The 27,546-nt window shown below is 54.3% G+C and overlaps 1 protein-coding gene across 2 annotated transcripts in view; it reads right to left on the bottom strand.

Annotated features, from left to right (window-relative positions):
• ETS1 (ETS proto-oncogene 1, transcription factor) overlaps window positions 1–27,546 on the bottom strand; it is an 80,702-nt gene that overhangs the window by 49,311 nt on the left and 3,845 nt on the right. For both annotated transcript variants that reach the window (XM_077787970.1, XM_077787971.1), the window contains exons 2-3: window positions 23,329–23,411; window positions 21,064–21,208 (exon numbers count right to left, since the gene is read on the bottom strand). In XM_077787970.1, the coding sequence (XP_077644096.1) occupies window positions 21,064–21,208; window positions 23,329–23,400 (217 nt within the window). In that variant the 5' untranslated portion in view covers window positions 23,401–23,411. The remainder of the gene's footprint in view (window positions 1–21,063; window positions 21,209–23,328; window positions 23,412–27,546) is intronic.

The raw sequence follows: 27,546 nt of genomic DNA, 5'->3' as shown, positions 1-27,546 counted from the left end.
CCGGGGGGACCGGGGGGATCGGGGCTCCGGGGACCGAGGGGGCCCAGGGCGCCTCCGCCCCGAGCTCTGCTCGCACCCCGGCTCCCCAGCAGGACGGGTTCAGAGTCTCAGCACGCTGGCTGCGCGCAGCCCTGGCTGGAGCCGCTGCCCAAAACCGATAGTTCTTGAAACCAGGCCAGTTGTGCTCACCTTGCCTGTCTCGACATGATCCGCTGCCTTTCACACTCACCCCTTCGGCTCCCATCACCCCTTCATGCTCACATCCTCTCCTCACATTTCCATCTCCCTTTCACATTCCCATCATCCTTCCTGGAGCAGCCTGACCCTCTCACACCCACAAGCACATCCAAACTCAGGGGCACAGCCAGGGCAGAGCAGTGCACATCGTGCAGTGGTGGGTGACAGCCAGGGGTGGTTGTTCCTGCCCTGCTTGGTAGAGGTGGGAGGCCAAAGAGAGGTGGGAACTGACTGGATAAAAAACATCTTGAAGATGCAAGATGAGTGTCATGCCAGTACAGCATGGAGTTAACAGAAGAATATCGGTTTTCACATGAAATCTGTTTGATTGTATTTAGGTAGCACAAACTTGAGACCACAAACGGCACAGCAGAAGGAGAGTATGACTCACAGATGTCAGCTTACCGGTACGGAGAAAAAAAGTCATTAGCAACCAGCTCTTGTGGTTCTGTCACTCTGAAAGTCTTTAACAGCTCCTGACTCTGGCACAGATCAGGCTGCTCTCATCGAAGATGGCCTCAAGTGAACATAGGCCCTCAGGAGCAGCTGCCTGGGGTCATGGTCACTGCTCAGCCCTTAGGATGGACCAGGGCCCCGCTTGCAAACACCCCTGAAACCTCCCGAGGCCCCAAAAGATGAGCTGCAGATGCAAACACTGCAGCTCGGATTATTTCGCTTCTGCAGCAGGGCCTTTCTCAGCCACCCCGGCGTATTTATAGCGGGGAAGTTTGTGCAACTGAAAGAAGCTGCGAGGCTGCCGGGGCCAGACAAGGAGGGGCGGCTCTGGCTGCACACACACGGCTCTGCCAAGGCAGGCAGATCGAGCAGCAGGAGGGCTGAAAGCTGGCAAAGCTGGGCAGAGAGCTCCAGCTCCAGGTTCATCTTCCTCACCCAGTGGCAGCCTCTCACATTCTCAATTTTCCAGGCAATCTTGCTTCCAATTTACTTGAAAGCTGAGTTCTGGACAACCTATTCCTGCAGCAGTGGAGTGGGACCAGTGATTTGCTGTGATGAAAAACTTCCCTCCACTGATTCCCGAGGGCTCAGGAGAACCTGAGCCGTGCTCAGGCAGAGCACAGCGTTGGAAACCTCAGCTGGTGGTTTGAAACCTACCACAGGAATGAACCTGGAAATCCAAAGGTGGAAAGAGGATTGCTACAGGGATAAAATGTGGTCCCTCCCCGGGACAAGGATCATGTGCTTGCACCTGCCCTCGGTTTGGGTTTCTTTCTTCCCCGTACAGCAAGGATTAAAGGAAGAAACTACAGAGAGGAGATTTAGCAGAACATTTCTAGTTCAAAATCAGAAGGGGAGTCAGGAGAAACAGCTGCCTTTCTATCTGATCTCTGATCCCTCCCGAGCAGGCTTGGGCAGAGAAACCTGATGCAGTTATCAGAGCCCCCAGCCCTTCCCTCCCCGTGCTCCCGGGCTGGGATCCGGCAGGATGGGAAGCGGGGGGTTGCCTGGGGGTGCCGCTTTGTGCAGCTGCCTGCCGGAGCCGTCAGAAAGCACCTGCGGTCCCAGCCGGATGGAAATGACCCCGGGCGGATCGCTCGGAGCGCGGCTGCAGCAAACCACAGCCCCGCACCGAAACAGAGGAGGAGGCGCGCCGAGGTCACTGGGACTTGCCCAAACACAGGCTGGGACAGGCTGCTGGTGGCACACAGCACAAAGCAGAGCCCTGGATGGAGCTGCCACAGACCGAGATGCAGCAACAGAGGAGGCAGCGGGTGCCCTGAGGTGTCTCTGCTTTAGCCTCGCCCCCCCGGGCTCCCCTTTTGGCTCAGCCGCTCCTGCAGTGTTACAGTCTCGAGGACTGGCTGAACTCCAGGGCACCTGTACTGGAGATCCTTCTCTTCTGCACCAGCACAGAGGCTCTAATAAAGACCTTTCTCACAGCTTGTGGGGTTTTTAGCAGGAGACATCCACGCTCTCCTGGCATCCCGGCTGAGCCCTGATCCCACAAAGCCGATGACACTGAGCCCAGCTTGGTGCAGGATGGCTGCAGAGGAGCTCTGGGCTTTGCCTCACCCCCTTTTGTCTCCCCAAACCTGTGTTCCATTTTGCTGGTGCAAAGCATGACAACCCCAACACGCAGAGAAACTGGAAATGCTTCCAAAAGTAACACCAAGGCAAAAATCCCCAAAGGGGAGGAAGAGAGTGGCTGCGGGCAGAGGTTTCCTCCCAGGGCAGCTGAATCTCTCCTTCAAACTCCATCCCAGCAGCCGCCTTAATTTGTGTTCACTTCAGAGCTGCAACATGAAAGCCCTGGCTCTGAGCTCCAGCTGAGCCGCTCAATGGCTCAGTGTTCGCAGAAGGCATGGAAGGAATCCATTGATTAGTTTCTTCAGCTGGGATGTGACCATTCTGAGTCCAAGACCTGCCAAACATGACTTCTCCTCAGCAACTGGTTCCTATTTGCTGCTCACAGGCTTTAGGAAAATCTTTCCTCTTCTTCATCCAAGTCTCACCCTCGTTTTCCACTGTGTCGTTACCGAACGTGAATATCCACGGAGGTTCTGTCCGGGAGGGAGGATGCCGGGCTGAGAACGGCCCTGCAGCCCCAAGATGGGCGATAACCATCTGCCCTCCCTCCCCAGCGCAGCCCCACTGTTTGCAACTGCTGGGAACAAAGAAAGGATGGGCAGTAATGCCCCATTGTTCCCAGGGTCGCTGACTAACCTTGGGTTAACAGAACAAGAGTAATTATTATTCATTTAGCACTGAGGAAAGGTGTTAGGAGAGCGCAGCCTTTGCTGTGATTTCCGGGGACGGCTCTCCCATGACCTCTCTCCTGGCTGGGATGGCTCTTTCACTTCTCCACGGCCAAATTCACTCCTGCCCCAGCCCAGGGTAGCTCCTGGCTCTCCTTCAGATGTCGTGGGGCTGTGCCAGCTTCTCCTTTCCCTCGTGTTTCCCCACTCTCATTCCAGCAGGAATTAGGTGTAACTTCTGGTCTGGAGAGGGAGCTTTTCCCAGCACTGCTGCTACCAAAACATGGGGTGAAATACAACGGCCACGTAATAAAGTGGAGCATCCACCCAGCTGTAATGGCCAGGAAATGAAGAACACCATATCCAATTAAATCTGCAGGGGGATATTTATGGCAGAACGTAATTAGCCAAATTGGAGCCTTCCCCAAAACTGCCATGGGATTTTTAATGACCGTGAGCGGTCAGGGATTGGGTTTGATGTTTTGTCAAGTAAACAATACCCAGAGGGCATGAGACAAAAATCAGGAGCAAAGGGGAAAGGGAAAAGGAAAAAAAAAAAAAAAAAAAAAAACTGTCCTGCAATTCCAGGGAGAAACGGAGACATGAAAGGATTTATCGTAACGGGGACATTGTTGGAAGGAGCAGCAGCCACCACTCCAAGAAAGGAAAGAGCAGGGAGGTGGCCCTGGGTGGGGAGGTGGCCCTGTGCAATGAGAGGAAAGAGCGGGCAGCTGCCGCGGCCGTTCCCCTGGGAGATACCTTTCCTGGAATTTAAAATGATACAGAAATTCTTTCAAGCGCCGCAATAGCTGGGAACTATTGGAGTATTTTGGTAGGAGGAGGCTGGGTTAGCCCTGCTGGCTCCAGCCCCCCGTTTTTGGCTGGGGCATGGCAGCGGAGCTCGTCAGTGGCGCATCCTGCGTGTGCCCGGGCGGCTGCGGGAGCTCCCGGAGCAGCGCGGGGTCCCGGCGGCGACAACGCAGCCCAGACGCGGCCCCGGGCTGCCCTCGCTGTCCCTCCCCTCCCCGGCCCGGCCGCTGGGGGAGGAGAAGCAGGGCAGCGTCCCGGGGACCCCAGCCCGAGCCCCGCGGCCACAGCGCGCTCCTGGGAGCGCCTGTCCCCGGCTCCGAGCTCCGCGGCTCCTCTCTCCTTCGGCCGCCGGGGAGGGCTCACAAAAGCCGCTTTGTGGCCAGCGGGGGCCAGGGCTCGGCACACAGAGCCCGCGTGGCTCTGCCACAGCCCTGTCACACGCCGGGGATCCCGGGCCGGCCTCACAGGCTGCTCCAGCAGCTCCAAGTGCCTCCCAGAGGTGCTGATCCCGCAGCTGAGGAGCTGCTCTGGGCCCCGGCAGTGCCATCCCGATGGGAACTCCGATGGCAGGGTGCTGTCACCCACTCGTGTCCCAGCTGGATGGAAAATCCTCGTAAGCTGCTCTGCCGCCCTGTTTGCTCTCCGGAAATCTTCCTGCTCCCCTCCGGTCACAGCACCGAGCTCTGGGTGAACACATCCTGAAGAGTTTTGCTGTTGAACTCCCAATATTCCAAACTTCACCGAGCATGTGCAGCCAATGCACATCAAATCCCACCTGCAGGACACCTCTCTTGCCTTTGCTCACATCTCCTGGCTCGGATCTCTGTTCTCAGATCTCTCTCCTTCAGAGCACACACAAAGCAGCCAGCTCAGGTTTAAGCAGCACAGCTCTGCTTGTGGCTGGGCTCTTGGAATTCACCAGTGTCTCCTTACTGAACTGATCCCTGGTCGCCCTTGAAATTCCCTTCCCTGGGATACATGGGGGGTTACAAAGGAGACCCAAAGGAATCATTGCTCATAAATGGTCTCCTGACAGCCAGACTGTGATTACTGACACTTATCTGCCCTTTCCATCTTTCAAAAACCCATCACCACAAAAACACCACCCACTGCTTCACCAAACACCGAGGGACAGCCACGTTTCACTTTACCAAGGTCCGAGAGACTCACAAGCAGCTCCCAAGGGAGGTCAGTCCAGCTCCAGGCTCTGGTATAGAGTCCAGAGCCTGAGAAGTGGCAGCCACCAGGACAATCCCGTGCTGGCAGCCAGTTGGAAGTGATCAGCCCAGGAAAATAAACCACAGCACTGCAGTGACCCTCGGGTTAATGCCGGGGCCAGGACAGAGGGGTTCAAGTCATGGAAGTTTAATTCCTGGCCAATATTTCCACCTTTGTGCCTCCATCCCTTTTTTTAACGACACTTTCTCCCCTTCCAAGGAGCTGGGAGTTCAGCAGTCCCAAGGGAAACTCTCAGGGGCTGGGGACCGTGATGGGGTCTCTCCAGACAGGGATTTGATGGGAGAGCTCAGAGAGAGAACTGCGATTTCCATCCCTTGTTCCACAGGACCCTGCAAGGCACAACCCACAGAGATCCAGCAGCCAAGGTCCCTCCACCCCAAACCACTGTCCTGCCGAGGCCACGAGGTGACAAATGCACACTAGAGAGATAATTCGGGGTTGGGGGGTTGGGGGCACGATTATTCCATGTAACCCGTGCCCGGAGCACGGAAATTCCGGGATGAGACCCACAGCCCTGGAGCTGCCCTCCCCAGAGAGGCTCTGCCAGCAGAGCCACCCCCAGCATCGCTCCTGGATGAGGGATCCGCCTGCCAGTGCGTCTCAAAGAGGAAAAACCCTCGCCCGGCGCTGGAAACCTCCTCTCCCGCAATTGTCCGCGCTTGGCAACCTGGCCTGGCAGTGAATAAACGCCAGGGAAATATTCCTCCCTACACGTGTTTGGGTTTTTCGGGGTGGTTTTCTTGGCCACCGCTCCTGGCTCTACAACAATGCCCGGCTTGTTCGGCCCCGCGCTGCAGGGCAGGCTTGAATAGATCTGTCTAAAATTATAAGCGGGCAGCCCCTGGGCTCTGCGAGATCACAGAGCCCACGCTGGGGCTGAACAAAGCCCCCGCTATTTCCCAACAATTAGCCCGGCTAAAAGGACATCTATCTCCTGCCATCAGAGCCACCACGTGCCTCCCAGCCAGCCCATTGTGCGCTAATTAAATAACACGCCTCTCTCCCCGGGAGCGTCTCCTGATCAGCTCGCCGAGGTCCCAAATCCTCGCGGGCGTGAATGGGAGCAGACAGCGGGGCAGGAGCGCGGCTCCGGGGGGACGCGGTCACCCCGGGACAGCCGCGGCACCTCAGGGCTTTAAGGGACTCCAACCTCATCCACCGCCACCCCTGCCGTGGCTTCACTGTCCCGGCTGCTCCAAGCCCTGTCCAGCCTGGCCTGGGATGCTTCCAGGGATCCAGGGGCAGCCACAGCTCCCTAAGCACCCTCACGGGGATTAACCCCGTCCCATCACCCATCAAACCCACCCCGTTCCAGGCGGAAGCCATTCCCTCATCCCATCCTCGGCAAGCTGTTGAACAGAGCATCCAAGAGGGTTCAGCACACTCTGCTTCCCTATCCACCTCCCAGCTAACTGCCTGCAGAAAAAGCCATGAAAACAGATTATTTATTTATTATTTTTCGTGCTTTGCTGATGGTTGGAAGAAAAAATCAGATGCAAATATTTTTTCTAAATATGTTCCTGGCTGATACAGAGGCAGTTTGTTGTAGGGTTTTTTTTTTTTTCCTTTTCCCACACTTCTCGTTGGGTTAAAGCAGTGGAAAGAAAATAAACAAGGAAAATGTTGTGTCATTCAACCAGAGCTGAAACTTTCTATTTTTGCACTTTTAATATGGAAAGGAATTGCAACATGGAAAAAAAAAAAAAAAAGCCTATTAAAAGTAATTTGTTAACAAGCTCTTTTCACCCAGTTAGTTCACCTCCTCGAGGAGGATTCTGTGGGAGGGGAAGGTCTTGGATAAGGATGAGGCCAAAGGGAAGCTGGGAAGCTGATTTGTGTTCTGTGAGATGAAACAAAATAGCCTCTGGGGCTTGGAGTTTCCTTCCAATCCAAAAAGGGGTTTTGGAGAGTGAAGAAAATCCACTCAGATGATGCATCAAACACCCCAGGGCTGCCTGAAGTATCCTGGGCCACCACAACCATCCCTGGGGGAGGTGGACATGGACCTTCTGAACACCCAACCTGCACCAGCTCCAGCCAAAAGCCATGGGAGGATTTCTCCCCATCCCAGCCCAGTTCCTTGGGCTGAGCTCCAGCACAACAGCCCAGAACTCCTAAATCACTCCAGATGTTCAGCACCTTTCCTCACACGCTCCCAAGACCCGGAAGAAATTCAGTTCCCTTCTGTCAAGGCCCCAGTCAGCAATAGTTGCAAATATTCCTTTTACCCTCTTTAAATCATTGTTTCCCACCTCTGGCTATTGCAATCATCATTTTCACACTGGGAGAGCCTGGCTGGAGGACTGGGAAGGTGGGGCAGCAGATTAATGAGCTGATTTCCTGTGGACCTGCGGCTCCAGGCTGGGAGCAGCTGGACCTGCTGCTGCAGACAGAGCTCCATCCACCCAAGGCAAAGAGAAAATTCCCATTCCTCATCCCTTGCGGAGAGGAGGCAGCAGGAAGAAGGACACAGAGGAGGAGGAGGCAGAGATTGGTTTTGTTCTAATGGGAACCAAAGCTGGCTCCTGCTTTCCAAACCCACCCTGGGGAGCAGCTGCTGGTAGAGCTTGGGTGGGAAAAAGCTGGGAAGCTTTAGGAATTCATCAGGGAATTACTAATCAGTGCATGTGCACACCCATAGGGTTCCACTGGAAAAGCACAGGGATCAACTTGATGCACACTGTTGTTGAAATCATCTTTGCCCTTCATTCAGGAAATGCAATGGTTTTACACCAAATAACCAAATTTTACATGGTTGCATCCGCAGGGCCAGGAAAAACAGCATTAAAAGAGATGCCATGGCTCACACAAAGGCCCAGAAGGGGCTACACAGGAGTCCAGCCCCAAACCCAGTTTAACATAACCCAGGAGCAGCCTCCTCAGCCCTCTGGCAGCTTCAAACCTCACAGCCAGGTCTGAGAGCTCCATTCATCCCAAATAAAGGGCAGGAGCCAAGAAAAAGCTGCCTCCCCTCACCCAGCCAGTGCCCTCGATCCCAAAGCTCTGGGAATGGCTCCACGGCCACTTGATTAATAAGGGCCCAGGGGGGAAAACCGTTTATATAACCTTGTCTTCTCTAAACTTCCTAAGTGCTTCAGAAAGTGGCTGCCCAGGAAACCCAAACTGGAATCGAAAAATATTATCCTGCCATTTATAAACATCCCTGGTGCTAATGAAGTGAGGAGCGGCAGCGACGGCCAGTGAGGGCGAGGTGCTCTTGGCAGGCGTGGGAGAGCCCCCAAACCCTGACTTCAGGTGGTTTTTGGAGGGGAAAGTGCCCCCACCATGACCCAGTGGCGTTGGAGCTGAGAGGCCCCGGGCAGGGCTTTGGGAAGAGGGATGGTTGTGGGAGTATGGCTGTGCCAAACGCAGGGCTGGGGGCAAATGCAGGGGGAGAAGGGCAGGGTGATCGCAGCCAGGCAGCAGCAGGAGGCTGAAAGCTCTCAGATCGTGCCCTGAGCTGGGAGCGTGGCTGGGTGAAGCAGCACATCCTGCTCCTGGAAAGCAGGGAGGGGATTTCGGTGCTTGCTGCACTCTGTGGGCTGAGCTGCCCAGGCCAGGCTGCTGGTGCAGGCCAGCAGAGCACGGCTGTTTACACCACTGTGCTCTGAATAAACACCGAGCAGCCCAAATTTAGCTCCTGGGTTCAAGCATCCTGCTCCTCCTCGCAGCCCCTCAGCCGCACATCCCCAGCAGACAGCCAGGACAGCAGAACACTCCAGCCCACTGCTCCATCTGCTTTCCCTGCTGGCATTTCCCACGGAGATTTGTTTGTGCATCAGCACCAGAAAACGCTGAGGTTTGCCTGGAAATATTTGGATTTGGTTTTGACAAAATACTGATGATTTCCACCCAACAATCTGTTGGTTTTGGCAGCAACAAGGAGGAAAGAGGAAAAAAAAAAAGAGGTTTTTCCTCAAGATATGGGGACTGAGCTGACACCCAGCCTGGGACTCAGCACAAGGAAAAGGCAAAGCAAAGCTACTGCGCTGCCTCATTATCCTGTCAGTCTGATTACTGCAGAGCAAGGAAAACTGCTCCTACTTCCACGGCGTGGCTGCTTGCCTGGGTGGAAACACAGACACAGGAGCCTCTGCTCTCCTGGGGTCAGGCAGGGGCTGGATGCAAAGCTGAGGAGGAGCAGGTCTGGTCACCTCTGGAGATGTCACAGATACCCCAGGGTAGGAGCTGGTGAGGAGCTGGTCCAGGGCAAGAGGAGATGCCAGCTTTATTTCCATCACTGCCTTCCAGAATTAGGCCTGTCTCTGGAGTCTGGAAAACTGGGTTGAAATCTCCCAAGCACAGACTCTTCTGCAAGATGCCTGGAACTGACCAAATTAGAATTTTTCCACAAACAGGCTCCCTTGGGGCATCTCTTCCTTTTTTCCTTTTCTACCTCAACGCTGACATCAGTTTGACCAAGCAAGAGCTCCCTGGCCCAACTTGAACCTCAGATGTGGAGAGTGAATCACACAGAGCTGGGAGAAAGGCATTCCTGACTTCTGAAAAAGAACTGCTGCTGAGTTAAGGAGAAGGAGTTTGAGCTGGATCTCCTTAGAAATCAAATCTCCCCTTTGGTGGAGCAGTAAATTTTCTCCATTTTTCCTAAATACCAATTCCTGGCACAACTTGAGGCTTTTTTCCCTTGTCCAGTCCCTTGTCACCCCTGAGAAAAGACCAACCCCCACTGGGCTCCACCCTCCTGACAGGGATTTGTGGAGATCCCAGCTTTGCATCCCAACCTGCCCTTGCAGCATCACAGGGGAAGGAAAATCATCAAAAGAGAAGTCCTGTCTGACCTCTGGGGATCAGAGGTCCCCAAAGGCAGCTCCCAGGGCACAGAGAAGCTCCTTTCAGGAGCCTAAAGCTGGAAATGAGCCCACGTGCAAAGTTCACCCTGCATCCCAAGCTGCTCCCACACCTCACTGAAGCCCTCAGCTCACATTTTGGAGTGTCCCATGACTGTGCCCCAGAGGAACCATCATCCCAACACACGCAGGGCCTGGTTATCCCTGCCTGCTTCCACAGGGGCCTGTCCCTCCCAGCACCAGCTGCACAGAGAGGAACCACGGTCCAGCTCTGCTCCAACTGCCAACAACTGACCCAGTGCAGCTTTTCCAAAGCCGATTGTTCCCGAAGCCCAGGGGGAAGGTCCATCCCAAGGGCTGGGAAACTCCAGCACGTGCTGGGGACATGGCAGGCAGCTCCAGGGCTGGCCACACCGGCAGCCAAAGCTCCCTTCAGACATCTCTTTTTGTGTGCAATCTGAAGCACTTGTACAGCCCAGCTCTCCAGGGACCCTCAGCCACTCTCCTGACCTCACTGAATTAAGTATGGCAATAAAATGTGCACTGAATTAATCATCTGCATCTCCAACGTGAGAAACTGCTGTGCAGGGGCTCACAGGAGCACTGCAGGCATTTAGGGATCTCACTCCAAGGGAAGGCAGTGGGGTTGAGATGCCTAAAGACTTTCTGGTAAGTGATAGAGCCAAGGTCTTCCAAACCCCAGCTGTAAGATCAGTCTGGTCTCCTGGATATTATCCCTGAGAACCCTTCTCCCATAAAAAGCCAGGCTGGACAGGACTTGGAGCAGCCTGCTCCAGTGAAAGGTGTCCCTGACCACAGAACAAGATGAGCTTTGAGGTCCCCCAGGCCAGCCATTCTGGGATTCTCTGTTTCCATGGCCATGGGTGCTGGGAAGAGTCACCAGGACTGGGGGCTTGGCTGGATGAGCCCCCACCCTCTGGGAAGAGGAGGTTGCCCTGTGGGGTCCTTGCAGTCCGACAGCTCCTTGCTGCAAAGCTGGGTTGAAGAGTCTGGCAGAGCAGCAAGAGATCAGGAACCCCGTATTTCCCCCAGAGGCTCCAGGTAAGGTGAGAAACATCACAGGCACAAAGCAGGCTCTGGAAAAGGAGGTGCAGAGAGCTCTTTTGGAAAGCTCAGCCCTAGCTCCACTCAGAAAAGGAGGAATCACTTCCATTCCCAATTGACAGCAGGGGCGGCTCGGGCTGATTTCTGCCTCATTTTAGGAGAGCAGAGATGCTGGGCTCTCCCAGGACATCCCTCCTAATGCTCTCCTTGCTCTCTGAGCCTGGTGCTTCTTCCTGCTGCTCCCCTCTCCGGCCTGGACAAGCTCCCAGAGCTGTGCTGGGGCACGGGACAGTCCCATCCTCCTGGAAGTGTCTCTGTGTTGGAAATAACAATTAAAGAACCCAAAGACCATCCTAATTGCCCCTCTCCCTCCCCCAAACGTCTGACAGCAGTTTCTCAGGCTGAAGTGATGCAAATAGCTCAGATAAGGCTCTGATAAAGTATCTGTGCTCTCGAGGGCTTATCTGCACTGAACACCAACTCCAAAAATCCTGAAATTTGCCCCGTGGGACTGTCTCTGGAGCCTGATTTCCATCTGAAGCCCTGACCTCCAGAGGCTGCAGAAACAGCTCCTGTTCAAATGCATTCTTGAGATAGCAGGGTGGGACCCGGCAGGTCTGCAGCTCCCCTACTGCGGCTATCTGGGATTTGCCTCCTGCTGGGAATGTCGCAAGAGCGGGGCTGATGGCTCAAGGAACCGGCGACGGCACCTTTCACCACCCCCTCACACTCCCAGCACTGGGGGAAAACCTCTGCTCGGATGGAAAGATCACTTTCCCTTGGCTAGAGATTGCTCCGTGCTGGCTTTGCTTTCCAGGCGGAGGGAAGGCTGGTGGGACAGCTCAGGGTGATGGGAATTCCCTCAGGGACCGTGGCAGTGTGGGCATCGGGATAAGATTTGGAGTTCCTGGGGGCAAAGTCTCCCCGGTTCTCTGCCAATCCCGGCCTGGCAGGATGCAGAGGGAGGCAGCAATCCCTGGCACAAGGTCTGATGAAGCAGACCTGCCTCCCAGCAATGGCCAGTCTCTAATATTCACTTATTACCTGCTTAGCAAGCCAGCCTTTCCAAAAACACACAGAGCTGCAAAAGGTGTGAGACCTGGGAGTGACACCCATTGCTGTTCCCATTCCCATTCCCATTCCCATTCCCATTCCCATTCCCATTCCCATTCCCATTCCCATTCCCATTCCTATTCCATTCCCATTCCTATTCCATTCCCATTCCCATTCCCATTCCCATTCCCATTCCCATTCCCATTCCCATTCCCATTCCCATTCCCATTCCTATTCCATTCCCATTCCCATTCCCATTCCCATTCCACTCCCATTCCCATTCCATTCCCATTCCCAGTGCACAGCTCGGGATGGGAAAGCAGCTGGGAAGTCCAAGGCCAGGCTCTGAGAAGGAAAATTGGGATCTCTTTGGAAGCTGGTACAAAGGCCCCTGGGCTCTGACCTGGCCTAAGACCATTCCTTGTCCTGTGGGAGCACCAAGGGTTTCCCATCTCCTGGCCAGATCCCACATTCCGTGTGCTCTGCAGACACTGGAGTCAAAAAGAGGAGGAAGGATCCCCCCCTGGAGGATTTGTGACCAAAGAATCCACAATCTAATCATTTATACACCTCATGCAAATCTGGCAAGGATGGGAAAATTGAGTTTTCTGAAAACCTCTCAAAGCTCTGCAGAAACTGCCCAAATCCCACTGATCCAAGCAGAGAGAGATTTCCTCTCTGCAGAGGTTTGCAGCCGACAGGCAGAGTTCTCAGGCAAGGATGATGATGAAATTCTATAGGATGGTTCATGAACCAGAGAAAAAAAATAATTTCCTACTAAAATTTCCCAACAGATCATTCCCAAAGGGCCGCAGAACTGCTGTGGAGTGCTGGCTCCCCTTCCACCCCCCAAAACTGGGATTGAGGGAAAACATGTGGGCAGCTCTGGGCTCCTGGGGCTCGGCAGCACCAGGGTGAACCGTGAGGTACCAAAACCGAGGGATTGAGGGAAAACCTGTGGGCAAGGTCCAGCTCACAGAGCCCCACGGCACTGGCAGCCCTAGGATTAACTACAAACCCCAAAATCCCGGGGACTGAGGGAAAATGAGTGGGCAGAGTTCAGCTCCCCGCACTGCTAGCTCAGAGTGAACCACAAGGCACCAAATCCCAGAGGCTGAGGGAAAATGCTCCATGGATGGCACTGGCAGCCCATGGGTTAACCATGAGCCCCAAAATCCCAGGGATTGATGGAAAATGAGCAGGCAGAGTTGGGCTGCAACACTGAGAGCACCAGAGTGAACCACAAAACATTGAATCCCAGGGATTGAGGAAAAACATTCCATGGATAGCACTGGCAGCCCATGGGTTAACCATGCACCCCAAAATCCCAGGGACTGAGGGAAAATGAGTGGGCAGGGTCCAGCTCTCAGCACTGAACCACAGTGCACAGTTCACTCCCAGAGTGAACCACAAGGCACCAGATCCCAGGGATTGAGGGAAAACACTCCATGGATGGCACTGGCAGACCCTGGGTTAACCAAGAGGCACCAGATCCCAGGGATTGAGGGAAAACATTCCATGGATGGCACTGGCAGCCCCTGGGTTAACCAAGAGGCACCAGATCCCAGGGATTGAGGGAAAACATTCCATGGATGGCACTGGCAGCCCCTGGATTAACCAAGAGGCACCAGATCCCAGGGATTGAGGGAAAACGCTCCATGGCACTGGCAGCCCCAGGGTTAACCACAGCGGCGCCCTGTGAGGCAGCGATTTCTGCTTTATTTCAGCAGGGGAAGTGTGTCCCGGCCTGATTAGCCCAATGGTTTCCTCTTTTCCCATAACCTCCAGACCCCCATGGCCTAAGTGTTTACTTTCTGAAATAAAAAATCTGCCAGTGTTTTTCTTTTTGCGGGGCATGTGTATTTTGGGAGGACTCGGGGGGAGGGAAGCGGAGGGGGAGCTGAATGGGACGGGAGGCTGGCGCACACCTCCCTCCCCTCTCCCACCCCTCACCCCAGCTCCTTCCCAGCTGCAGCCTCGGAGCTGAGGCTCCTGGCTTCGATGTGAGGAGGAGAGAGAGAGAAACGCATTAATGAGAGAGTTCAGGCTCTTGCTCCAGCAGCCATAAACACAAGGAACATCTGGAGGGAGAGAGAGGTGCTCCGAGCTGCCAGCAGCTGAAAGGATCAGGCTGTTGCAGGGTCCTGGATTCCCCACTCCTCACAGCCCCTCTGCCTGCCCTGCTGTGCTCTCCTGGCATCCCATTGTCTATCCAGGGAGAAAACACAATCAGACAATCCTAAAGGTTGGAGAAACCCTCTAAGATCACTCAGTCCAACCACCCCCCAGCAGTGCCAGGTCCACCACTAAACTGTGTCCCCCGTGCCACATTTACACTTTTTTTGAACATTTCAAGGGACAGGGATAGCACCACTTCTCTGGGAAGCCTGTTCCAAATATCTCTCCTCACTTCTGCTGCCTTCCTGGTTCCTCCCCAGCCCAGCAAAGCCCCCCTAAGTGCTGCTACAAGGGCTGGCCACAGGCAGCCAAACCCTCTGGAGAGGGTGCTCTGCTGCCCAGTGTCCCCACAGGTCACAGTTCCGAGAAATTTTCCTGGGAAGGCTCAAACACCACACCCCCCCTCCCCCAGCTGTGCTTTGTGTGGCCTGTCTTGAGGTGTTTGGTGGTGCAGGATGGTTTCCACCTCTGGAAAACCCAGCAGGTACATCCAGCTCACCCCATCCCTATAGAGGGGTCAGTCCTGCTCCAAGGGCACCCCAAAACGAGGTCTCTTCTGCAGGCAGCCTCAAGGCATCACAGAAACCCTGAGCAGGCTGTGGCTCAGATCCCTTCTTCCCAGACATCCCATTGTCCCTCCCGCAAGGCACACTGGAGCTCTCAGTGCTGCTGCTCATTTTTGCAGCTCCCAAACTTGAGTTCTGCCTCTTGCTGAGCTCCCACCCCCTTGTTGTACCTGAGAATCCCAGCAATCTCCAAGCTGCTCCCAAAACCCACACACCAACGTTCCAGCCTTCCCCCAGCCTCATCCCAGGGTCCTGTTCCCAGCTCCATCCCTCATGCCCAGCTGACTGTGCAGCTCAAGTGGGAAAAGAGCTCTGAGCTCATTCTCTGCTGATGACCGAGGCACAGGGAGCTCCCTGGGGCTTTGTCTTGGACGGGCAGCACAGGGAATTTTCCAGAGTCAGGCAGGAAACAAATGGAAAACTGAAAGTCTGGATTTTTGTCATTCTGTTGCCTCAGAGCAAATAATCCTCTCCAAGTGCTGAGCTGCGGCAGGTCCCAGCAGCACCGAGTGTCATGGGAACCCCTGGGTGTGTTTTCCTCACCTGGGAAACAACAGGATCCACAGGAGCCAGGCACTCCACGTCCCACCAACCTGAGAGCCAAGCAGGGACTGCTCATGCTTCCCAGCAGATTCAGACACACCACAGGCATCCCACAGCCCTGCAATCCATTCCCAAGGCATGGAGGGATCTCCTCTCTCCACCGACAGAGTGGAAAATGCCCTTAACAGAGAAATGATGTGTGTCCTTCAACAGCCCAGAGTGTCCCAGCACAGCAGCTGGGACTGGCCTTTAACTGGAGCCCATGGAGCACCCAGAGGTCCACAAAGGAAAAGTGAAAACCCCCATTTCAGCCCTGAACAGCTCCAGAGCCAGAGAGGCTGTGTCACCTCAGGGACCAGAGGGTGACAACAGAGCCCAGCAGCCTCACTCAGCCCTGGGCCTGGGAGAGCTGTGGATCAGGGAGTGCTGCAGCAGGTTCGGAAGGGCAGGATTTTGTGCAGGGCTTTCTCTGAGCCATGGAATGATTTCCCAGCCAGTGCATCCCTCCCCGTGGGGCTCACCCTGATTTCCTTCACCTTCCTGCACATCCTGCATTTCCCTGCTCCTGGTTTGTTAAAGAGGGTGAGGAGAGCCTGGCTGGCCCAGGGAAGGACTGGCCGGCCCAGGGGTGATCCTGGCTGGCCCAGGGGTGATCCTGGCTGGCCCAGGGAAGGACTGGCTGGCCCAGCGGTGATCCTGGCTGGCTCAGGGATGATCCTGGCTGGCCCAGGGGTGATCCTGGCCGGCCCAGCAGTGATCCTGGCCAGCCCAGGGGTGATCCTGGCTGGCCCAGGGATGATCCTGGCTGGCCCAGGGGTGATCCTGGCCGGCCCAGGGATGATCCTGGCCAGCCCAGCGGTGATCCTGGCCGGCCCAGGGGTGATCCTGGCCAGCCCAGGGGTGATCCTGGCTGGCCCAGGGATGATCCTGGCTGGCCCAGGGGTGATCCTGGCCGGCCCAGGGGTGATCCTGGCTGGCCCAGGGGTGAGCCTGGCCGGCCCAGGGGTGAGCCTGGCTGGCCCAGGGATGATTCTGGCCGGCCCAGGGGTGAGCCTGGCTGGCCCAGGGATAATCCTGGCCAGCCCAGCGGTGATCCTGGCCAGCCCAGGGGTGATCCTGGCTGGCCCAGGGAAGGGCTGGCTGTCCTGCAGGCAGGAGCAGCAGCTGTGCGTGCCCTGTGAGAAGGCGCCCATTCATCTCAGCGAGAGCGTGCGGGGGAGGCAGCGCAGCACAGGGGAGGGGGAAGTGTTGGAGGAGGCTGAGAAAAGGAAGGAGGCCGCAGTTAAAAATAGGATAAAAGGACATGAAAAAAAAAAAAAAAAAGCAGATTTAAAAAAAAAAAAAGCTTTGCTCAGAAAATGCTCTGCAGCTGGAGAAGCCATCGGGCTGAGCCTGGTCAGCTTTACCTTCCCCCCTTCTCCTCCTCCTCCTCCCCAAGCCCCCTTCCTCCGAGCGTGGGCCTGGAAGACGGCCCAGAAAGCGCTCACAGAAAAGGTTTTCCTGCGGGGTTCTCCACCGGGAGAGGAGCAGGCAAAGGAGGGGGACACGTGGGGAAAGGCAGGGAGGCTTGGCCACGGGTGTGGGTGGCCCCGTGGGACCCCGGCCGGGCTGGGAGCCGGGCTGGGAGGAGGATCACAGCGTCCAGCCCTGCTCGGTGTGGGGACGGAGCACACCCAGGTGCTCCTCCAGCTGCAAGGTCTGGCCAAACCAGCTCAGCACCAGGGCAGCCCAGGCTGCGAGGACTTGATGCCCATGAAGCACCAGCTCAGCTTTTTGCTCTCCAGAAAATCCCTGGGATTGTTCAAGGCCAGCCGGGACACGGCTCAAAGCAGCCTGCTCTGGTGGGAGGTGTCGCTGGCAGTGGCAGGGCATTGGGATGGGGTGATCCTTAAGGTTCCTTCCAGCCCAAGCCATCCTGGGATTCTGTGATTCATTTTTCAGGGAAGCCAGGAGCACTCCCCTAAACGCCTCAGAAGTACCCAAAAGGCTGGGAGTTCCCTCAGTCCAAGGAAGCTAATTCAGAACAACAGCTGTGGAAACTTCTTCCGCTGGAGTCAGAGTGGTTCCATCCCTCATTGCCATTAACAACAGTTTTATCTCCCCTATCAGTAAGGAAAACAAATCCACTCTGAGTGCAAGGGGCTGTAGAAGTGGCCTTGGCTCCTAAAGGCAGCACAGCCAGCACTGTGTCCATGCTGAAATCGTCATGGAATCACAGAATCCTGGAGTGGTTTGGGTGGAAAGGGGCCTTAAAAATCATCTCATTCCAACACTTGCACCACGGGCAGGATGCCACCCCCTAGATCAGGTTACTCAGAGTCCCACAATACTTTGACAATTCCACTGGCAAATTTTTTCTTCCACTCCAGTTTTACATCTAACCTTGTACAGTCCAAAAAATATTCCCAGGGAGGAACACTAAGATCGTCTTTCCTTATGAATTCACCGTAAGGTGCTAGGTGTGGCTTTCTGCATCCTTCCAGCAGCACTTTGGGCAGGCACGCCTGCACTTGGGGGGCAGATGGAGCAGTCGAGGTGCCTTTACAGAGCTGGTGCCAAGGAGCAGAGCTCTGTCCATGAGCAGCCAGCAGCTCCTCTCTGGATGGCCTTGTTCTGTCACATCTGGGCTGGGCCGTTCCTTCCTGTGGTGATCCCTGGGCACTGACATTCCCAACACGTGCACCACACATTGTGGTACAAGCTGACAAATAAAACTGAACTCCAGTCCATTTTCAAATGTTGGCCTTTCAAGACAAAAAGACTCCACCCCTTCTTGCTTTATCTGTGAGCTAAATCCACATCAGGCTTTCCTTTATCCATATCACAGAATAATCTTATCAGCTTCAAGCACAGTGTAAATAAACTTGCCCAAGCTTCAAAGGCAAAGCATCTTCCCTAAACACAAGCAGCCCTCAAACTCTTAGAAATGTTGTGGGTTTCTATTGCAGGAGGATATATTCACACTTGCATTTTCCTTGTTGACTTGTTTCTTTCACCAACATCAAGACCATGAAAACCAAAATAGCCTCTGGTGCAGCAGAAGAATAGATGACAAATGGTTTTCATGTGCAGCTGAGACACAAAGGAGAAATGAAAGGCTGTTCCTGGCCCCATATACAAATAAGAGTTTCCTCTCATTTAAAATTAGAAACTGCTCTAGACTGAAGAACCAGCAACAGTAAAAAACAAATCAGAGAAAGAGCACCTTGCAATGCAACAGGAAGAACTGAAAAGTAACTTTTAGGTATTGCAAGAGAGCCAGGGGCCTGTCCTGCTCATCCCAACTCACTAAAAGCTGAATCAAAACCTGTGGAAGACAGCAACAGTTTGGATTTCCTTCCCTGGTTTCACTAATGTTTGAGGCAGGCTCCAGCCTCTCCAACGAGAAAGTTCACAGAGCCATGGTGGAGTAAGGAAGATCTGGGCTGCAGATATGTTGGTCCCTGGAGACAGCACTTTCACAGAAAACAGGAGAGGGTTGGGGGAAAAAAAACCTAAAAAAACTTTCCAGGCACAGATTTGTAAAATGTTTGAGCAAATCCAAATGCTGCCAGGGCAGATTGCATCAGAGCAGAGCTGACATCATGCTGAGAGAGGTCACTCACAGGACTTGAGCAAATAGCTGGAATAAGGATGCCTGGGAATAGCAGAGGGGCTTTGCTCCAGCCACAGGCACAGCTCTCTGTGTCCATCTCCTGCTCACACTCAAGTGCTCACCAAAGGAGAAAGGAAAAAAAACCCAAATGCCTGAACCTTTGCCAAGGAGAGATCTCGAAGTGCACATCTGACCCAGCAGTCACTGGTTCTGCTGAACTCCTCAGCTGCAGAAAGGCCCTGAACACCAGTGCTTTCCCTCCCCAGGGGCCTGTGAGCACCACTAAGGAGCAGGAACGCTCCCAGGAGAGCTGCACGTGCCACAGGGGAGCTTACTTGGGATTTAAGTGCTTCAGGACAGGCTTATGTGGGACTGAAGTGAAACATCAACTTCACCGTGGCCCTCGGCACAGGTCACCGTTGTGCAGCTTGAGCTCTTTCTGTTGGTTCTGTGGCCAGGCCATGCTGGGGGTACCTGAGCCCTGAGCTGCTCCCTCCTCACCCAGCCCAGGCCAGAGCACACCTGCCCTGCCAGCTGCTCATCCAGGACTCCTGGAATCCCAGGCTGGGCTGCCTTCCATGGAACCTTAAAGCTCATCTCATCCCACCCCACCTTCCACACCACAAGGAAGGGCCCAAAGTGTAGCTCAGCATGAAAATTCAGCTGTTGAGGCAAGAACCTGGTGCTTTTCTAGCAGCTTCCAAACTCTAAAGGTGTAGGAGACCTCAGCCAGCCCCAGGCAGGGAGGTGCTTCAGCTGATGGCCTAGCGTGGCCACTCCTCTCCAGCTCTGGTGACCACCAATCTCCCAAGGAATCAAAAAATCCCAGAACTGGGTTGGAAGAGACCTTAAAGCCCATCCAGTAGCACCTCCAGCCATGGGCAGTGACACCTTCCACCATCCCAGGCTGCTCCAGGTGTCCCAGCCTGGGACACTTCCAGGGCTGGGCACAGCTGCTCCGGGCACGCTGTGCCAGTGCAAAGCACCGAGTTACAAGAGACCCAAAATGAGCAGGGTGCAATGGGAATTTGGGAATCCCAGTTTCCTTGCAAGCCTCCCTGGATGCCACCTTGCACAGCCACTGGCCAGGAGCCATGCCATCAGTCCTGCAAAGGGCAGGAGCACTGCAGAGGATGCAGCCAGCAGCTTGGCAGGGGCACCCTGCCCACAGGACCCTCCCAGAGAGCCAGGGAGCAGCAAGCAGGGCACACAGAACTTCAGAATTCCAAAAACCAGCAAAATCACCAGCTGAAAGGGGAGAGGAGCATTCCCACAGCACGGCAGGGAAGAAGGAAGCTGCCATCCTTCAGCATCACTTCAATAGCAGGAAAACAGATACAAAACCCCCATATTTAAGGGTTTTTTCTGCTTTCTAGGCCAATCTTCGCTAAGGGAGCCCATTGGCACCATCAAGGCAGGCACCAGCCTGGTGATGCTGTGCCTGAGGGTGGCACTAAGGGCAAAAACCCCAGAACATGAAGGCAGGACTGGGGCAGAAAGCAAATCTGGAATGACACTTGGAGGGGACACAACAAACAGAGCCTGGCAGGATTCAGGCTCGTTTTCCAGCTGAGGCTGCCCCGAGCACCCCAGAACAGGGGAGGTGCCACCCCCTGTCCTACCCCTGACACCCCCTGTCCTATCCCTGCCACCCCCTGTCCTACCCATGCCACTTGCATATCCAACCTGTGCCACCTCCATGTCCTACCCATGCCACACCTGTATCCTACTCGTGCCACCCCGTGTCCTACGCCTGCCACCCCCTGTCCTACCCCTGCCACCTCCATGTCCTACCCATGCCACTGCCATGTCCTACCCATGCTACTTGCATATCCAACCTGTGCCACCTCCATGTCCTACCCGTGCCACCCCCTGTCCCACCCGTGCCACCCCCTGTCCCACCCATGCCACCCTGTGTCCCACCCATGTCATCCCCATGCCCCAGCCATGTCCCATCTGTGCCAGCCCGTGTCCCACCCATGCCAGCCGGTGTCTCAGCCATGTCCCACCCGTGCCAGCCGGTGTCCCAGCCGTGTCCCACCTGTGCCAGCCCGTGTCCCACCCATGCCAGCCGGTGTCCCAGCCCGTGTCCCACCCATGCCAGCCGGTGTCCCAGCCGTGTCCCACCCATGCCAGCCGGTGTCCCAGCCGTGTCCCACCTGTGCTAGCCCGTGTCCCACCTGTGCCAGCCGGTGTCCCAGCTGTGTCCCACCCATGCCAGCCCGTGTCCCAGCCGTGCCCCAGCCGTGCCCTACCCGTGCCGCAGTGCTCCAGCCCGGTGGGCACCTCCTGCGTGGCGGGCTCGTCCCAGAGCGGGCAGCAGGGCCGGGGTGGGCAGCAGGAGGCCGGGAAGCCACACGTCCCCCAGGGATCCTCGCAGGGCCCGGGCAGCCCCGGCTTCTGCAAGGAGCAGGGGGAACCGTCAGGGCAGCGGGACCCCAAAGGTGCGGGGCACTGGGGCTGCCCCCAAAATCGGGCAGCAAACCCTGCCCGGCAGCTCCAGCTCAGCTGCCTGAGGGGCGCTGGGCAAAAAGGGCATTTTTTAAAGCAAGGTGAGGGAAACGTGAAGGTCAGGGTGAGGCTGAGGCGGGCAGCATTGCAGCTGGGGGGTCTCCATGGGGACACCTCCATGGCACAGCTTTGTTCCACTCCCCACAGCTGGAAATGCCATTTTTAGGCAGCAGTAAGCCCCAAAACCCCACAAAATGTGTGAGGTCACCAGGGGGTGCACTGACAGGGAGTCATATTTATATTCCTCTTCCTATTTATAGGGATATTATTTGGGATTATTTTCTTTCTATTTGGGTTGTTTACATTGGTTTTATTGGTGTGTCCACAGATAAGTTTATACATGTGGTAAGCACACGTGGGTATATGAGTTATACACCTCATATGAAATGTACAGATGCATATATAATTTATATAACATAATGTATAATTACCCAAACATTACATAATACACTGTATTATTATGTGTTAACACACAATGCATTATAGATGTACTAATTATATGGGTGATATAAGAATTTATACACCCACGCCTATGTAATTCTAGCTTATAACTCTGTATAAATTCCACAGTTATTTTTATTGTATATGAAGCTAAATTTGTACTTTATAAAGAAAATACATGTCTTACGCATAGATATAGAGGTATTTAGAAACATAGATTTTTTTTTTTTTTAATTGGGAACAAAGCTTTAATAAATAATTCCAGGATGTAATTTTCATTTTATTTTGTACACACCTATTTTATACATATATATTTATGTATATATGTACACACCATATTTATTATGTGCATCTGTGTGTATATTTTATATATATATTTACCATGGACGCACACACAAATGCATATATAGCATACAATAAATACGTTACATTTAAATGTTTGTCTCCCTAGAAGAGGACAATACCATGCACATGCCTATAAATAAATGCAGGATGTTTGAATTTTTTATCATTGTTACCATTTCCCTGTGGGGGAATAGATTTCCTTGACGGCAAATCAATATTTAAAAGCCAAATGCTTGCTTGGAGCCATTTAAAGGAAAGCTATGAAGCTGCCTTGGGAATATTTCATGGCTCAGGACAGGCTTTTCTTCCCAGTTTGGGGAAAATGTCGGGTTTTAGCACAAGTTCTGTGCAGCCTGAGGTGTCAGCCCAGAGCTTATCTGACCTCTAACGCTCAGCAGTTCTTTGGACAAATGGTTAGAAATGTCATTTCTCTAAGTAGAGATCTGATTTCTCTGAGTATATTTCTCTGATTCATTGAAATATAGATCAGATTTCCCTAAATATGGATCCAATTTTCCTAAAAAAGGCTCAAATCCCTGCCCAGCCTGTCCCAGGATCACACTGCAACCTTTATTACACACAGCCCCCCATCAGCTGCAAAGGGAACAGAGCTGGCTGGGGAGAGGGAGCACCGGACACCCCAAAACTCCAGAGGAGCACGGGCACCTCTCCCCCCTGCTCCGTGGGATCCCGCTGCTCCCAGGTGACAGTGCTGCCCCTGACAATCCTCCCAGCGCCAGCGCAGGGAATCCCACCAGGATCCCATTTCCAGGGGACGTTTGCAGGCTCAGAGGGTCAGAGAAGCTCTGGGTAAATGCTTGGAATTCAGGACTGCCCTGAACTAAAACCATGGATCCTCAGGAGATGGCACCGAGCTGGGTCAGGCCTGGAGAAATCACAGCAACCCGAGAGAAAGCTGCCGGGGTGGGAAAGCAGCCCCCATTCCTGTCTTTTACAGAGGCATGGAGAGATTTGGGATGGAAGGGACCTTAAAGACTGTCTCACTCCAAGTCCTACCTACACCTTCCACTCTCCCAGGTGGCCCCAAGCCCCAGCCTGGCCTTGGACACTGCCAGGGATCCAGGGGCAGGCACAGCTTCTCTGGGCAACCTGTGCCAGGGCCTGCTCACCCTGCCAGGGGAGAATTTCTTACTAAAATCTAATCTGTGCCCAGCCTCATTCAGTGCAAGGCCATTCCCCTTGTCCTGTCCATCATTGCTTACCATCATTCCAGGCCAAGCCAAAGGATAAGGAGCTGCATTGCCGATGGTTGTGTCCATATAATAACTCATCATCTTGGAGATGCCTGCAGGAATGGAGAGGGGCATTAGATTCCATGCCATAAAAACTGACAGCACCAGCTAAATCCATGCTTTCCACAGCTGTATAAAGCTTGGAGCAGACTGTCACCTTAAGGAGTTTAGGCTGGAAAAGTTAAAAGGAAAAATACCTGGATTAATAGGAAATACTGTGATTAGAGGGGTCACATCAACAATGCAGCACCCAGATGCAGGAGTGTGACCAGGGGAGAGCCTGACAATGGGGAATGAATTATCACCTGCAAGCTGAGGGAGCTGCTCTGAGGGAAGATGAGATCATATTTCCTTTGCTGGAGAATTGGTGGGAAATTGTTGCCAATATTTTTCTTTTAAGAGAGAGGAAAAAAAACCAAAAAAGGCAGTTTGTTGAGATCAACACCTTTCCTGTGAAAGCTTTGTCAGGCCCAGTCTGTCTCACAAAGGACTTTGCCGCTGTCAGGACAAACCCTCTGGTTTTGCACATGAGTTTAGGTTTCCCTCGCTGAATCGCTGCCTTGAGTCCCACGTGGAATTCCTCACACGGGAATCCCTCTCCTGAGCAAGTCCTCCTGCCAGAGCTGCTCATTAGCTGGGAGTTTTAATCATCCCCGAACCCATCTGGGAGCTGCAGTGTGGCTCTGCTATCAGAGCTGTGGGTCCAAGGCACCGTCTGTGTTTGGGGGATGTGGCTCCAGGGTGCTGCGAGGACAGAGGGAAGGGGAACAGCCTGGCTGGGCAGGGCTGGCCGGGGCAGGATGGGACCTGGAGCCGTGGGAATGGCTGTTCCCAGCCTGCTGAGGCAGAGGAGCTGCTGCAGCCTCCCCGAGGACACAGCTTGGCTCCTGGGGAGCCCCTCTGCACTCCTCAGAGCCCTGGGCTGCGGCCACTGCAGCTGCAAACCCCCGGCTGAGTGTCCTTACAACAGAATCCCAGAAGCGTCCAGTCCAACCCGTAACCTGGCACTGCCAGGCCCACCACTACCCCAAGTGCCACTTTACACATTTTTGGAACACTTCCAGGGAAGGGGACTGCACCGTGCCCTGGCCAGCCGTGCCAGTGCTTGGCAAACTTTGAGTGAAGAAATTTTCCTGATATCCAACTTAAACCTCCCCTGGTGCTACCCGAGGCTGTTTCCTTTACTCCTATCACTTGCTTCCTGGGAGAACAGGGAACTCCTCCTGGAGGCCCTCCTTACAGGGAGCTGTGCAGAGCCAGAATTCACAGAATCACTGGGTTGGAAGAGACCTTCAAGGTCATCAAGTCCAACCCAGCCCCAGCACCTCAACTAAACCCTGGCACCCAGTGCCACATCCAGGCTTGTTTTAAAAAGGGACCCCCAAGCCTCCTTCTCCTCAGGCTGAGCTCCTTTCCCAGCTCCGTCGTCGCACTCCACATGTTCTGTGCTCAGCTCTTCTCAGCAGAACCAGCACAACCACATCACCTCCAGCCTCCAGCTCCACACCGGACCCTTGATCATCTCCTGGAGGCCCCGGGATCATCTCCAGCCTTCCCTCCGGTCCTTGCCCGGGGGTTTTGCTGCTGCTGGATCTCTGCAGTTCTCCACCCCTGGGGAAGGGCAAGCTGCTTTGGCTGTGTCTCACTCAGCACCTCAGCAAACAGGGACCCCCAGAGCATCTCCCCCGTGCCCTGTGAGTAATGGCCCAACACAAAACACCTGCATGTGCACAGTATTAAATTGTCATCATTTCCTGCTCGTTATTACTAACTCTGCCTCGAACACCAGAATATTTTTTTTTCAAACTTCTCTTTTTTAATTCACAAGACTGAAAACTACCCCTACGTGGTGGAAGAACAACCAGCCTATTTCTCTTTGTGCTGTACCCAAAACCACATCGAGTGCGAGTTCGTGTGGCTGAGAAGCCTTAACTAATCTCAGCATCTGTGCACGCCCTGCCAGCCCGCCCCAGCGAGGCGTTAAAACGCCTCGGCTTCAATCTCCCTGCAGCTGGGGCAGACAAAGTGCACGGAGCCCATTGCTGCAGGCTGAGCACAGAACGTTTGGGTTCGAAGGGGCCCTAAAGCTCACTACCCCTGCACTTTGCCATGGGCAGGCGTGGGAATCCAGGGTTTCCCTCTGGCTGCCCGGGCAGGGTCAGGAACCCCCCTGGACAGAGCCCCCAGAGACACTGGCTGTGATCTCTGGCCATGGAAAAGAGTTTTCAATCTTACAGGATGAATTACAAGCTCTGAGTGTTTGATAGAAGTAATAATTAAGTGTGGCACGGGTGCAAAAGTAAAATTTTAGGATTCTAGATGAGGGGTCCAAAGGGGACAAGATGGAGGAGATTGGGTGTGCCTTGTCCTTTTTCTCCTTCTTCATGCCCTCCATGTCTCACTGTGGTGTTGGCATTTTTCTGTTGGTTCAGGCTGGGGACACACTGTCCAACAGAGGTGACAGATATTGGCACGTTCTTGTAAATGCAGCCCAGGGAGTTTCTGGTATTTAATGTTTGTCACATCCCACTGAGGGCAGAGCCCCACACGCTGCCCTGCAGGACAGAGCTGGGCAGGGCAGCAGAACATGTGAGAGATAAACAGAATAAACAACCTGGAAACCAGCACAGATCAATTATGGCTTTTCTTTGGCAGCGGGGCTGACAGACAGAGACTTTCCACAATCTCAGAATCATCAATACCTCAGATTCCGACAGGCAGGGACACCTGCCACGAGCCCAGGCTGCTTTAATCCCCGTCTAAGCTGGCCCTGAGCGCTCCCAGGGTGGAGCATCCCTGGCATGAAGGGCAACCCTAACGCAGGGCAAGGTGCTCAATCCCAGCCCATCACACACCTGAGCTTCAGCACCATCCCAGGTAAACACGGGCTGGCCCGTGCCCCAAAGCAAAGGCTGATGCTGCCAAACAAGGCAGGACAGACAGGGCGGAACGGAGCCGGAGAGAGCTGGGGCTGCTCACCTGCCCCAGCGACACCCACGTGTGCAGGGGTGAGGGCTCCCAGCCCCAGGGAGCAGCAAGCAGCACCCCCTGCTCTGCTCTGCAGCTCGTGCAGCGGCAGCTGGGGTTCGGTTTGGGGTTTTCTCCCCTTTGGTGGAGGCACCTCGCCTGCAGCAGCTCTGAGAGCCGGCTCATGCCTCGCTGGCTGTCCTTTGCATCTTTCTCAGGCTGAACCTTCCAGGGGGGCAGCACACGCTGCTGCTCGAGGCCGTGGTGTGCGCTGAGCTCAGCAGCACCAAACCCAGCCTGACACCCAGGACAGGCTTCACGCAACAAGGAATAGCAATAGGATTTAACCAGGGCTGCAAGGCAGCCCCAGCAGCTCCCTCACCAGCCTGCAAGAGCTGAATTAGCATCTCTAGACAGCAGCTCTAAGACATTTAGAGCCAGTTTGCTTTCTGGTTTCTCTTCCCCTCCAAAGTGAGCTGTTAAAAAGCACAAGAGAGGCGCAGGAACACAACACAAAACTCAGCAACAATTTGCATCCCCATCTCTGTGGATTCAAGAGAAGCCCTGGTTAAACACAAATTAAACCAGTTCCTCAATGTGATACCGGTTTTGTGGGTGACAGTGGTTAAAGGGCAGAGAACACGGGCTGGAGGCTGTGAAAAGGACCTAGAATTACAGAATCCCAGAAGGGACCATTCCAAGCCCCCACTGTGGATGGCAGGGATGGCACCAGGTAGGTGACACGCCCTGCTGGAAAAGGCAGGTGAGCAGATCCTGTGCGTGGAATAATTGTGCTCTGGAAAAGGGAGTGTGGAAAACGAGGCAGGGACAGCACAGAGGGAGCTCTGCTGTGCTTTGTCCAGGCTAATTTTAACAGAACTTCCACCACTTCCCAAAGGAAACTACTTCACAGCCCAAAACATCTCTCACTGTCAGCAAGTTTCCCTGATGGCTGAGCGATATTTCGCTTCTCTTCAGCTTCCTCTAAGAAGAGCCCACAGAGTTCCTCTCCTCCCCTGGATGCTGCCAGGGAGCTCGGCTGAGCTCCATTCCAGGCTGGAGCTCTCCGGGCAGGTAATTTGGCTGATACTGAGGAAATCACTGCAGATTTACATCAAGATAATCCAGAGCCACAGCTTGCTGAGAGATGCTAGTTAATAGAGGGGAATCCGAACTGTTTGGTAAAATCCTTAATGATTTAACAGCTTGACTTCAGCTCTA

This window comes from Lonchura striata, chromosome 23, assembly GCF_046129695.1.
Source record: "Lonchura striata isolate bLonStr1 chromosome 23, bLonStr1.mat, whole genome shotgun sequence".
Taxonomy (NCBI): Eukaryota; Metazoa; Chordata; class Aves; order Passeriformes; family Estrildidae; genus Lonchura; species Lonchura striata.
This window is presented reverse-complemented; position numbering and strand designations above follow the sequence as displayed.